Here is a 14888-nt window from a genome sequence, read left to right on the forward strand (position 1 = left end):
TACGAAACGCAGATGCATGCTACAATGAACAGAGAATACTGTTTTATTCATGGATGGTAAATAACTTAGCTAGCTAAGGACCAATCATGGAGAACTAGAGACTCTATTTTTTGTTAAAAGATTGACCGCTGCTGAAATCAGAACTGTTTACAGTTAAAATCTAAAAATATTATATTTTCAGGCTCCTATGTTACAAGTAATACCTAAATTATTTTAACAGTACTTTGCTTTACTAGTTTATATGGCATGCTTAATAGCAGTTAGTATTGCTCCACAACAGGAGGCTTCTGTGCCGGTTGCATTAGACTTCTTTACAGTTTCTCTCAGGGATGAGAAAAACATTTCAGAATAGGACAACAGTATTGGATAATTATGCAGAAGAATTACAAAATGTATCCGGGGAACCAGGACATTAAAAGTAGCTGAATTTGTCAACACTTTCAACATTTATATTGTATTCTAATAATGAAACTGACTCATTTGTTGCATCTTAACTAATCACTTTAGCAGAGAATGACTGAAATGATGGCCAGTTTATCATGGTAATGGACTACTGAGACTTGCATATTTAGGGTGAGCACAGCTGATTGCACCCATGACTGATTTCAGCCTATGCACTCAAGTTAGCCATGAAACAAGTAAGAGTGAGTCAGCAGGCTCTGTCATAAACCTATCAATATGGTCAAATGTCATTGCACTTCCTTATCAATACTGTGAAAACAAATGCTACTATTGAGATTGCTCAAGCCAAATCACTGAGCACTGAATGCTGTCTGCAGTCATTCCCTAAATACTGAGCACAATGGAGCTGCAACGTGTCCACTGTAATACCACTGGCACCACCTCTGCTCCTGGAGTCCACTTGTAATTGTAGTGGTGTGGCACCAGATTGAGACCAAAAGGATATTTGCTGGAAACAAGCAGCATTATAAAAAACCACAAAACTTCTCTAAACTCTTGTAAAAGCTGTTATATAAAAAGCTAAATACACAGATCAAAAGAGGGGCTAGAGAGAGATTTCAGATGCAAATAAATTTAGTTTTATAACAATTATAAACTCTTTGGGGAATTCTAATTAATGTACAACTTTAACATTCCATTTACTTTTAGAGACTAACACATGCTTAAGTAGATTTAGGAGACTGAAAAATTAAAATTCTTTAAAGGTGGTTGAGAGGCTCAACAATTATACAGATATTTTAAATAAGACAGTTTTATTCTGTGATTCTTCAGTGGCAACAGTTTAGAACAATTTGTCATATTTAAGTTTCCAAATATCTGCTGGGAAAAACAATTACAAAAGGTATAAAGAATAATAATTCTGTACTGATGTTTGAAAGAGGTTAATGTGGTGCTTGACGAGTGTATTATTTCTAATTTTTATTTAAAATTATTTATACAATTTCAAAGTTTGTATTACTTTAGAGACAGTCTTTTAATAATGATTTAATAGCGCCATATATAGAACTATGGATAAGCATTGGAGTCAGTGTTACTGATACTGAAGGAAAAACATAATACTGTCAAATATGTGTAATAGTTTAAGATTTTAATTCTTTGAGCAGCATATGTACCCTCTTCTAATGGTTTTGTGCGTTATCTATTTCTGTGAAGATTATGCCATCAATAGAAATATCTCATTATAAAGTCCAGCTGAAGTCTTAAAAAGAAGAACCACCAACCCAACCTTTCTGGGCTACTTTATTTTCAAACAACAACAAAAACTCACACAGTAGTTCTGAGATGCTGTAATAACACAAGTCTACAATGAAACATCACTTACACTAGAACTTCACTAACAGAACTGAATAATATTAATGGGCTGGGTGCAGTTTAACATGCTATAAATAGGAAATAAGATCAGAAGCAGCACTGCCACAAGACTTTCTTAAAGGAGAGGAAAGAATACTTATCAGTGCTAATTTCTCCACTGCCTATATGTGGAGTTGTGGCTATATGATCTTTTCTCATCTTATTTTCTATTCCTAGTGTATATTTTAATTTATTAAGAGCAAATAAGCCATGGGATCATCAACAACAACAACAACGAATCCAAAATATCAACAAGAACAAAAGAAACCACAAAGAAGAAATGTTAATGCTTCACAAGTCAGAGAGGGACAAAGCTTGATGAGCCAATTAAAAGCAAGCTTTCAGTGAATATACAGTACCGTATGAGGGCACTAAGTCTCTGGTATCAATGTCTCCACATATCAACACCTGGCTTCCTAAATGAAGAGTAAAATTATAAAGCTTTCACTTCTATATTTATTACCTCCCTTTGTCTATTTGCTGTAGTACCGGAGTGCTTACTTACTATGGTCTATATAAAACGTTCTTCCATCCAAATGTATTCTTTCCTCCCAACCAGGCTGGAATTGGGAAATAAAAAAAAAAAAAAAAAAAAAAAAAAAAAAAAAGGGAGAGAAAATAAGTGAAATACCACCACTCTCACACAGCTTGAAGGAATACATTATCCACATCTACGTAAACTGCCTGATAGATGCTTGTGAGCTAGAAAACACAAAATGATCACAGACGCATTATGTCAAGGCCAAAAATCTAGGAAGATTCAAAGAACTGGCTATTTATACAGGTAACTATCCAATACAGTAAATATTTTTTTAAAGCTTGGAAGTGGAGACTTCTTGCATCAGGGTTTATACTAATTTCCTAATATGAGGAAACGATCACAAAGAATAGATTGTCCATCATTGGTTAGGTTTGAAAGTTTCTGCTTCTACTGCTGAAATACATGTGGGTTATTTACCTGTAAATATGTAAGCCAAGATCCCATTACAGTGGGACAAGAATGTCTGACCTAGTCGTTAATTCTTCCCTTTCCTTTTCTCATCTTCCAAATGATTATAGTATAGAAAGGAGAATAAATGGCACACTGTTAGTGTATGCAATGCTGTCCAGTCTAGCACTTATTCCACCTGTGTGCTCTACATGAGCTTGACTTCTATAAAATAAAGATGAGAAGTAATTTCATTTCAATCTTTTTTGAGAAACTCTTGCTAAATTCTGTAGTCATTCTTGCCTCACTCAAAAATGGTTTAACTGAGTTTAAATCTGTTACTAATTATATATTTCCAGTGATACATGATTTCACTGCATGTTTTATCTCTTGCAATTAACAGAATAAACTCCAAGTTGGCCCTTCAGTTATTCCCATGCAGCACCTCCTACCTAAGCAATGTGTCCTTGAAGATTAATGCACGCTCCCCACGTATCTGAAGAACTGCAAAAGAACAGCTACTTCCACAGCTGTTTTCTTAAAGACAAACTGCACTACTGCTGTGTTGTAACCAGGAAATGCATCAGAATAAATATGTTCAGCTGCATGTGGTTTTTGATCTAATCAGTGGTTCAAGATGCTGGGCCTGAAAGTAGCCTAGCTTGATTTAAATACAAGGCAAACTTTTTGCTAATCAAGACAAGGGCAGTGAGATTTTAGGATGTTTTAGAGGAGGATGTCTGATCACAGGTGGTAACAGAGATTATCACCCCTCACCAAAGGTAGCATTTGTCACCACTCTTGCCCAAAAGCAGCACTCATTTTGGTCTGCTGGCAGAGCTGTTCATCTAAGTAAACTGTAACCCAACTCAGTGAAAATGAGTAGGATTAAAGAGTTGTTATTCAAACTATTTAAAACTAAAATAATTTAATCTGCCACATCATGTAGAGTGGGACAGTAGCATCTTCTGCTGGCACAGCTGTTTGCAGACAGCCTGTAATACGTGCTGGAGCACTGAGAATGCTGGTGACAATTAGTGGCTTGCTGTCACTAAGGTTTCCAGTGTTACAAGTACAATTTCAATGGCAAATTCTCAAAAGTACACTTAGTATATATGAGGCAATGAGCTGAATTAACACTACACCATAAAAACCAGCACCTTAGGAAAAGTGTTAGCTTTCATAGACTAGTCTCTGCCATTAAGGATGAAGTTCTTTATAAACAAAGCAAAGCTCTGTATTTGACATGGCTGTGAAAAAGTATTATACATTGGTTACAAGTGTGACGAAATTTCTGATGTTAAAATGATAATTTTCTCTGCAGAATAAGGAAGTTTCTTTGAAAAATCAAAATTTATTTAGATTTCTGAATGCCAATATATGCTGGTACATTGACAGAGCTCACTTTGAACAACCTGCTCCATTTTTTCCTAAAGCAACAGGTAATTATCTAAAAGAACATAGTCAAAGATAAAACCAAGGTAAGTTTCTTCAAAGCTCAAAGCTTCAGATAAGCAAAGAAACATGCAATCATTTCAGAAATACTACAGGCTGGCTTCAAAGAGCCTGACTGATTCACAGATCACAATAAAGCTTTTTAGTGCTATATATAAACATAGCATTAGTATCTTCAGAGAAGTGATGACAGCAACATATGTGTCCACATACAAAATATGACTGCACTAATCAATCAGATCACATAAGATAGCAGGTATATATTAAAATACATGCACATTATCACTTACAGGAAGAGGGCCCAAATCATTAGGGTTCAAAGATGCTTTTGATCTCAAATGCACTGGAAATTTCAGTCGTGGATCCTCCTGTAACAGAAATATGGAACTGTAAACCCAACAGATCAAGTTAGATGTACATACTAAGTCAAACAGAATTAAAAGAAATCTTTCTACATTACAGTTATTCTTTTATTCTTATATTTTGAGAATAAAACAAAATATACAAAAGCAACAGAACATTTACTACTGGGATGTGTCATGAACTTTGTTAGGATTCATATACTGAAATTAATTTTTAAATGTTACGAGTTAGGGTGATGTGAGACTTTGACTCCATTAAGTGTGCTATATCCAGAGATATGCTTCAAAAAATACAGCCCTGTTCTTCGGAATGCATGCACTCCTGTAAGTGGCATTTAGATATATATGCACATTTTTGGCTCTTAAAAACATAAGAGAAATAAACCATCCTATCACAAAAAGGCTCAAAAAGGATGAAAATGAGCTCCTCACATTTTTATTAATGCACAGGTGTTATTACATCAATGTGTAAATGAAGCAAAAAGGGGCAAGTAAAATAGGCCACAGAAGACAAATCTAGACAAAAAATGCTTGAGATTTCCATACACATAATCTACCCAAATGCACCTGGGAACGCCATTAAGAACAACAATTAAAAATACATCATGTAACTAGTGGTCACTGGGAATCTGAATGATGCCTAACAAATTAAAGTGCAACTTGTATTTCAAGGGTAACATGAAATGCTGGGTTGTCTCTGACATTTTTTTTCCTAGTGTAATTTTATTCCTTCAATGTATTGACCAAAATTGCAGAATTATTGAAAAATGGATCCTCGTGACATAAAAGAAGTAGTAAAATGGATTCCATTAACTGAAGATGAACATACATTATATTAATAAAAAAGCAGTGCTAGTCACAGTGAAATACAATACAGTTACAGACACTCTCAAACTAAACAACAATCCAAATCTCCATTGCACTATATGCCTCTAAAACCCAAACATGGGGAATTTAAAGGACGATACTTGTATGCAAAGATTTGTAAAGTATAAAAAGGTCAAATACAAAATGCAAAACACTATTGCATGCTACATGATGGATAAATGCACCAAAATCTAAGAGGACATGATCAAATAAGTTTCCTTTCTCTGAGTGCAGCAATGGCAGCACTACAGGCATTTCATGAAATTAGCTACTCAATTCTACTGCTACTGTATGCGACTGCGTAGGATTCAGTGAGATTCCTACATCACTTTTATGAAAAGTTAGGCTGACAAATCCCCCCCTTTAAAGACAAGACAAATGCCACAATAAAATGGGGGGTATATAGGCAGGAAAACAAAGACAGAAACATTTAAAAGATAGCAACTGATTTAAAATTCATTATCTAGAATTTCTCTTACCCACGTAGTAGTTTTAGTATTATGATCAATAAAGAAGGGCCTGCCATTGGGTGCTATTCGCATCTCCCAGCCAGGAGGAAGGAAGCTTTGTGCAATTTTGTGTTGTGGTTTAGGAGAGTTGTAAGGTGAGGGCTGTGGAGACTGTGGATTGGAAAGGGTGTCCTTCACTGCTCTGCGCACAGGGGAGTCCTTGATACCCTGAAGAAAACGAAAGATACTAAGATTTGTCAAATGTCACTTGATACTGTAAATGAACAAAACTTGGTTTCACAGCAAATAGTTTTTCATTCCAGATGTAATTAATACTAGAATTAAGTGCTGGTACTGATTTTCTAGAACTTACTTAGCTGAATTCTGCTCCTTATAAACATATCGAGCTTTTTGCTGTGAAGGACAGTATTTTAGCACTTCCCTCTGCAATGAGAATGTCCACAGTATTCACATTTGATTATATATTTTACTGCAGCTGCCCTGTACTTGCCAGTATTTCATTTTACAAAGTAAAAAATAAAAGGATTGCTTCGCGCTTTGTGGTGTAATATATCTTACTTTACAACAAGAGAGTATCCTAAACGTGAGGCGATGTTATCCACTTTTCAATATATTTCTCAACTATAACTTCAGACAAAACAGTTAAATATGAACTTAAAACAAGTTCCTAAAATAAATGGAGATTTGCAATTACAGATCTTGGACTTTTTTTTTTTTTAAAAAAGTAAATGATCACAGCCCCAAAACTGCTTCACTGATCAATGCCTACTGGTTAAAAATGGAAGTTGCATCATGTGTGTGTGTGTTTGTTTTTTTAAAATTTCACTGGGAAACTGCATGTTTAGATACCTAAACAGCTTGACAAATTTGATCCAGATTTACTCACCTTTGAAAATACAGACCACCACAATCAGGTAACAAGACCTAAATACTATGTTTAAATCTTTGCATTTGTACTTTTCAGTTATTTTCCAAAAACATGCTCTCATTAGCTGATACATGATAATAGTTTGTTTTCTTCTAGTTTTGCTAATTATTAAGATTCAGTAGATCTCCGCATGCTTATTTTGGCAATTCTCTAACTTGGCCTACATTTAATTACTTTTTTTTTTTTTAAGTATTGTATTAGAAAATGAGGCACCAACATTGATATTTACAAAATTATTCTAGCCTTATTTGTGGCCTGTTTTGAGCTGCATTTGGATAGAAAATGCAGTTAGATTACAGTGTTCAAAGGTAGCATTTAAAATATCTTGCCTTAAATAAAAGCTTTCCATATGTCTTGTACACAAAGTTGAATATTTTACAGTAAAATAACCATTTAAACAAAAGACGTAACTTCTAAAAAGTTAAACTCTTTTTTTTTCTCGTGATTGTACCATTTTCCGATTTTAATATTAGTAAGTCTACACCTTACCTTTTTTAAAAAATTGAATTCAGAGTTGGGTATAACAAGACAAGTTTGTGCTCTTCAGCACCCTTGTGAGCATTGAACAAACTAACCGCCAAACTGATTAGTTGAATATTCTAATATTCTATATTAGTTGAATAGTGAAGAGAATAATGATTTTGTAGCTATGGAATAGGTTATTGCCCTGAAAAGTTAGCTCAAGTTTCAGATGCTTAGTCAGTGACTTCCACCAGCTCAACTGTTTAAAATAGGGAGAGGAACGCCCTTAATGTTTTAGTTTAAGATATTCAGAATCTTTTAATTTATTTAAATTACAGTAAATTTGGTCTTCAAAATTAACAGTGGCAAGGGTAGTTTTAAGCAGTTAACTGTTCAAGGGTTTATCTGAATTACATATACATAGAGATAATTTATTTTAAATATGAACTATAATCACCTCACTACAATCTGTCCAATAATCCTACTTCTGTTTAACAACTTGCTCAACAGTTTGAATACATTTCAGTATAAGGAACAAAGAATGATGCATAAAATGAATTAAATGTTACAATCTTCACTTGATTGTTGGCAAACTTTTGCAGGGGCAAAGGGGACACAAGTAGGAAAGATCAGAGAGAAGGACAAATAAGGTGCCATACTTTAAGTCTGAAGAAGAAATTTTTAAGAACTTACTCTCCTCAACACAGCCACGTTTAACTGATTCAAGAGTTTTAATCACACTTTCAAAAGTAAAACACACATTGTCTTTGAGTAAGAAGCCACTTAAGTTATTCTTCAGACATGCTTCAGTAAACATCATTCAACAGTAGTCTGAATTACTTTTGAATATACTTAAAAGAAATTAAATACCCTTTTGAAAGACAAGGAATATAAAACGCAATCACTGTCTTAATTCAAAGATTTTCCAAACTCAATTGCATGTATTATTTTCAAAGTTACCAGCATCAAAATAAATGTTTCAACTTAAGAAAATATTTCTGCTTTATTACACTCATAGCACTTGAAGGGAGTCACAACAACGCATTTCCAACATGCATACAGATCACGTTTTAGCTGACCAAACCAAACAATCATATATAAAATACATCATTCAATGACCATAAAAGTGAAGTAATACTACTGTACAATATCAAGATCCAGATGGAAAACTGCTACAGAAAACAGCAATATATTAGGGCAGAATCAATAATAGGGAAAAGTGGCTGTGTTGCATAACTAAAAAGGAAATAAAAAGTTGTAAGGCCAAGGAAGAATGAGAAGTCAGGGGTAAGTAACCCTTCTTGGCAACAGTGTTTCTCACCTCTAGTGGAGCAGATAAAGTTACTGTTGGTGAACTGAGGCTTCGAGGCCGTCTTATTTGGGGTTCACTTAAATGGTTGCTGCTATTTGCTGTTGACCCGACCATGCCATCTTCTGCAAGCTATTTCAGAAGCAAAACCAACTTAGCAAATTGTCAGAAACACAGTTCATCCAGAGTTAGCACACTTAAAAAATGATGTCATTATTTATTATTATTATGAAATATTACATATACTTTCTTGGAAGTATTTAATTCCATTGGAAGGGCAAATATTTATATGGTACTATCAACACAACTTTCAAATTCAATCCTAAGAATGCATTTGCCTCCTTTTATTAGTTCATAAGTACCTCTCTGTAAATTCCCTCCATTGTAGCAATCATCTTAACCTGTACCTTAACACAGTTAAAAGAAGTAACAAAAAAATCCCAGTCATTGCAATTTTTTATGATTATCCTGAGTTGCCATGACAATGCTTAGGACTTTTTTTTTTTTTTAAATTTCAGAGTTCTGAAGAGCTGCTTCAACTGAAATTATACTCAGTACATGCTAAGTGTTTGCCACCTAAATTAAGCATTATAACAGATCTTCATACCTGCATAATGGGCCGTGTCCATGTTGTGGTTCGATTGTTATGATTGACATAGTAAGTACGGCCCTTTGCATCCTTTCTTTCTTCCCAGCCTGAAGGTAAGCCTGGTGTAGTATGCACATAGGCCACTGAAGGCTGTTCAAGCAAGAAATTACTGTATTGTTATTTTATAATAGCTTAAAAAAATATATTTCATAAGTCTGTTGTTTAAAAAAGAGGAACTTAACTTACAACATCCTTAAACACAACAAACATACAGAAAAATATGGTTTCTGATTTCATTTAATATAAGCTCTTCTTCATGTACCCTTGAGTCAAATAATTTTTTCTCACAACAGATCTTTTGATTCCCTTTTGCAGATTCAGGCATCTTGTTCAGAAAACAGTTAAGCTTGTATGCCCTCAAACTTTTTAATTTGTAGATTACACATAATGACAAAAAGGACCTCTGTGTTTTAATGATTTTTCCTTAAAAAGGTGGATGTTTTTTCCTTTTATTAGTATGGATAAGTAAGAATTGAAGTAACCGTGCAGCTGAGTCAAGATCTCCCAGGTTCTGTTCTTTTCTTTACCACAGGGTGTCTTGAATCAGTTGCAAGAAACCACTGTGGGTTTAAAAACTGAAGTTTAACCACTTTGTTACTAGTTAAAATGTTGCACATTCAGGGTTAGGTGTCCTGAAGACACAAGATACAGCCCAAATTGGAGCCCCAACTTTAGTATGAAAAGATTTTTTTTTACGAAAAGTTCCAGAAGAGAGACATTGTTCTAACGAAAATACATGGATAATGATAATGGTGCCAAAGGCACTAATTGTCGTTAAACACGTTATGTCACCATTCAACACAATAATTATGTCACTGTGTGTTGCTGATATTGTCTTGTGCACTTCCAGTGAGGAAAATATTCAATGCTTAAACCAACTGGACATTTTTTTCTGGGACGCACAGAGGAGAGGGACACCCCCCCCCCCCCAAAAAAAAAAAAACCCAAACCCACCCAAAACATTGTAACATAAATGGCAAAGCTTCTTGAAGAAAAATAGCCTAGAGAGAATTTTTAACACTGACCCTGTCGGCATCTGAATATGTACTTTAGAAGGGGAGGATGCCCAGGGAGTTACCATTTTTAGACCATACACTCTACATAAATCTACATTAAGCTTAGTCACTTTCTAGTTTGGGACTCCTCTTCTCTTAAGACATCACTTGCTTGTATAATGGTTTAAGAACAGGTATCCTGGCTGTCCATGAAGCAAACAAGAAAATCGGAATACTCAGGTGTTTTTCTCAAGTAATTGTTATAAATACTAAGAGCTAGAGAGATACAGGAATTTCTGTCATTCACAGCAGATAGAAGCAAACTGCGAAACTCTGCAGGACAGTATTTTTGCTCTCAATGAAGCCCATGCATTAATAATTGCATCAAAGACTCAGCTTGTGCAAGGTGCTTTTCAGTAGCCATGTCTGGATCTTTGGTTCAATGTGCACTTGGTTTAATTATTAATCACATTAAAATATACATTTATACATTAAAAATATATTTATACATTAATTATCAGGAGACTATAATGCTAGAGATTGCTTCACTCTTTCAAAATATCTGCCTTCATAGCAGAAGGATGATGAAACCTAAAGGTCTTCATCACGTGACAGTAAAGAACAGTGCTTGAACTGCACTGTCTTACCACTTTGTGCAGTGCTTTAATTAATCATCAATAATATTAATTCCTTTAGAAATAGGCAGCTTTGCAATTCTAAGAAAACGAACCGAAATGCCTTCATCTAGCAGTCTGCTTTTATCATGGCTGCGTTGCAGACGGTCATCTCAGATGTGGGCAAAATTCTCAAAAAAGCTCGCAGCAGAGGCACCTTTCCTTGCTTTAAATTGTTGATATCATTGCCATGATACATGTCTCTGCCTACAGTGGTTTAACTCAGGCTCCCACAGAATGGAGGAAAGAAAAACCCGTATCTACCCCTAGCTCATTGATTTACTCATTCTCTTGATGTGAGGCTGAGACATACTATTCTTTTTGGAGTTTGTGCTAGTGATCAACTCTTCCCAGCAATTATTTTACACCTTTAATAAAAATATCGGCATTGATTCATATACAAGCAGCCTAAGTGCAGGCAGAAGGGGATCAGCTCTACAGGCAAATGATTTTGGTAAAGATCAATGACTGAAGACTCAGTCCTGCAAAGTAGGAACTCTCTAACTAGTAAAGAGCCATACATGGCTCTGAGCTCTTTAATTCTCACTAGGTGAATGCAAATTGAATTCCATGAACACCTGATATGGATGTTGGAATACAAAGCAGTGCACATGAATAAGAGATTAAATATGTTTAAGGAATACCTTTTAAAAATTTTTAGTATGATCTTAAAATAAAACCAAGGGCAGAATCAGCCTTGAAAATTATCAAATACTTTCACATAGGTTAGAAACCAATTGTTAAGCTTTCTAGATTTAGAAAGGAGTCTTCCTGGTAAAGTGACAACTGCACCGATGACCATTCTTGTGATGGAAAAAAGCTAAGTATATTTAACATAAAATTCAGAGATTTTAAACTAAAAGTTTGAATCATTTAGTTGTAATAATACAAAATCTATTCACTATATAATGGCATGCTGCAAATTATCAACTTCAACTGTAAGGATACAGAAACACAAGAAAGATGCTCTAGTTATGCCACCTGATCCTTCCTTTCTCTTTAACACTCTACCAAAATAAATTCAGCTATCAGCAGCGTTTTTCCTTACTATTCATTGTGGGTTAATGCAACCCACAATGCAATCTGCAAAACAGAGTTTGTCCTTCAATCTCCTTTCTGTACGTGAGATATCAGTGTAAAAGATATTCTACCACACAGAGTAGAAACTTGGGAGATCTATCAAGAGCCTTTTACCCAAAACCTGAATGGTTTTTAACAACTGTCTTCAGTAAACAGTGTGTGTGGGGGAGGAAGTATTATGGTTTAAAGACAAAATGTCATGAGTATGGAGATGCTGGGACACATGATGCATTAATTTATATTTTGCTTGGACTAGTTTTACAATGTACCCTTCACAGAGGAATGGTAAAGGTCCTTGGGAACTTAAAAAAAAAAAAAAAAAAAAAAAAAAAAATCCTGAAAAGCAAAGTGGTTAATAACCCCAGATACATTTATCCAAACACGCACTTTATCTACAGTCATCACCTACTTCGTTACACACACTCAAGTAACAAATTTGTTCATCTTCTGTTACCGACCAACATACAAAGTCACCCACACTGTATCTAGGGCAGATGTAGCATTTTTACAGTTATACATAATATTTAGTGTATTGATTTCTTATGAGCTATCTAAATGCTTAGACTTGGACCCACAGGGAGAAAAAAATCAGGTAATGTTAATGTGTATGAATATGCCCTTTAATAGCCTCCTCAGGCCCCAAAGCTTGCTAAGACAAATGACAAATCAACACAGACTCCTTCCTACTTCAGTCACACTCTAAACCAGACACTGCAGGGCCATGGCAGTAATATCAACTCTCACACAAAACAACAGTAATTAGAGCAATCAGTCAGGATATGCCACTCTTGGGTGTAACTGCTGTTCCTGAAGAGGCTCAGCTCGCTGATTGCGTTGGTCATCAGGCTAAAGAGCCAAGCATGGTTACTGCTGCCTTGCCAGTGCAACGCGTCTTTCATTCTCACTGCAGAACAGATTCAAGAGGAAAGACAGTCCTGCACTGGGACTATTCCTGAAAAAGCGATGTGGATTTAAATCATCTCATACGTAGGAGGGCACAGAACTCAGTGCTTGTTGCTTGTAAGTAACTTAACTAAGCCAGTTATAAAAAGGAGCATCATCACTTCTTAAGATGCCACGGCATCCCATTTTTGTGCAGTCCGCCCCTGTCCCTCTGTGTTAGGCATGCTCCCAGCATGCTGGCAGAATCATGCTTCTTTAGGGACTGAGGCTGAAGAACATCTAATTTGTGGGTCCCAGTCCAATGAGGGGTTTTGTACGGATTCTGAAAGCAAAACTAAAGTGACCCAGAAACTTTTACTATTGACAGATTGTACGTCTACAAACTTTAGGTTCCTAAAGGACAAAGAGAATGGCAACCTTTGAAGATACTGCTTTTGGATTTAAATGCATGAATCCTAATTTAAGACTTAAGTCCTCTACAGATTTGTGGTTCAGAGTATAAATGCATGCTGAACAAAGACAAAGTGGGGGGGGTAAGGTCCCATTAGCAAGCTGCAATATAATTGGGTAAAACATCTATGATATAGCTGTATTAATTATGAGTCAGTGAAGTCTGAACTCACTTGCAGAAAAATATTAATATTTTGTCCTAAAAAGTATAATCAAGACAAGATGCTTTGCCAACAAAAGACCTGTACACTACAGTTCAATATAGCACACATTTTAACTAATGATTAACAAGTCAAGCAGGTTTTGCAACGACACAAAAAAATTTGCTATTTGCAGGAACAAATACAAAATCCTCTGATTCTAAAATTCAAAAACAGTAAATATAGACAGTATTACAGAATGATGCATCAACAGCCAAATTAAGATCTGACATTACCACATATAAATAGGAAACACACCAAGTTTAAATTATATTTCTTTCCCTGAAACATACTATCTAGGAGCGCATATATTCATAAAAGCTATTTATGACAGTTACTGTAAAATGATTTCCATAAAATAACTTGCTTCAGACTGACATTTAATCAGGTTAAATAAGAATGGGATGTTTCTGACAAAGTCCAATATAAATTAAAACCACCCTCCTTGTATTACACTTTCCGAAAAGCACTTCCAGAATTTTTGTAGGGATGATCAAATTAAAAATTCAGCCTTGGACTGCTGAACAACTACTAGAACATGAAAACTGGCATTAAATAAAACCACTAAGAACTATGTGATATATCACTGTATCTCCACAGTTCTCAAATTAAGATCAACTTTAAGAATTAAAATTAATTAGTCTAATGGAGAGTAAGGGAAGACAGATGCAAGCTAAAAACCAGCTACATGTATACTGATTTGATGTCTTTAACCGCTGATTCTTTCAGTATCAGTTTTTAATGAATTAGGTATTTTATCTCTCATTTTTTAGAAGCCTATGGTATTTCCTTAGTGCATAGCTTAAAACTTAGTGGCATATCCACATCATTAAAACATGCTAGTATTTGAGTGAAATCACAGTGTTTTGAGAAATTTTGAGAAAATTTGAAACAACAAAAAAATACATCTATTGATTCAGTGGCTGTATTTCATTCAACATGCTGCTGCTTTGTGAAAAGAAGTTCCTTACTGTACAAGACCTATATCTACCCACATTTTAGTTAGAGATAGTGCTTGATAAAGAGTATTATTACCGTTGGTTCCTCACCACCTGTGACAGTTGAAGAACGAGCTCTCCTAGATGGACCACTCTGCTGTTAAATGATAATTAATGTTACAGATAAGTATATTTAGTGATGAAGGTCACAGATTACTGTCACATCTTTAGGAGTAAGTAATCACAGACACTCAAATTTATTAAACGAGCACAATTAGATGGAAATAGTGTTTAAGATAATAGCAAAAAAATTGAGTCATCAATCACTGATAACCAAGTCAGAATCTCATACAATAACCACCAAGGGAACTAATTTCAAGAGTTCTTGTATCCAATTCTATATGTT

General features: G+C 35.0%; 1 protein-coding gene across 8 annotated transcripts in view; it reads right to left on the reverse strand.

Annotated features, from left to right (window-relative positions):
• Nucleotides 1–14888, reverse strand: part of NEDD4L (NEDD4 like E3 ubiquitin protein ligase) — a 193911-nt gene that overhangs the window by 30518 nt on the left and 148505 nt on the right. For 3 of the 8 annotated variants that reach the window (XM_069775421.1, XM_069775424.1, XM_069775417.1), the window contains 7 exons: nucleotides 14580–14639; nucleotides 9201–9332; nucleotides 8606–8725; nucleotides 5904–6101; nucleotides 4486–4563; nucleotides 2318–2372; nucleotides 2172–2228 (listed from right to left, as the gene is read on the reverse strand). In XM_069775421.1, coding sequence (XP_069631522.1) covers nucleotides 2172–2228; nucleotides 2318–2372; nucleotides 4486–4563; nucleotides 5904–6101; nucleotides 8606–8725; nucleotides 9201–9332; nucleotides 14580–14639 — 700 coding nt within the window. The remainder of the gene's footprint in view (nucleotides 1–2171; nucleotides 2229–2317; nucleotides 2373–4485; nucleotides 4564–5903; nucleotides 6102–8605; nucleotides 8726–9200; nucleotides 9333–14579; nucleotides 14640–14888) is intronic. The other 5 variants (XM_069775422.1, XM_069775418.1, XM_069775423.1 and 2 more) reach the window with 3 other exon arrangements.

This window comes from Haliaeetus albicilla, chromosome W (assembly GCF_947461875.1).
Source record: "Haliaeetus albicilla chromosome W, bHalAlb1.1, whole genome shotgun sequence".
NCBI lineage: Eukaryota > Metazoa > Chordata > Aves > Accipitriformes > Accipitridae > Haliaeetus > Haliaeetus albicilla.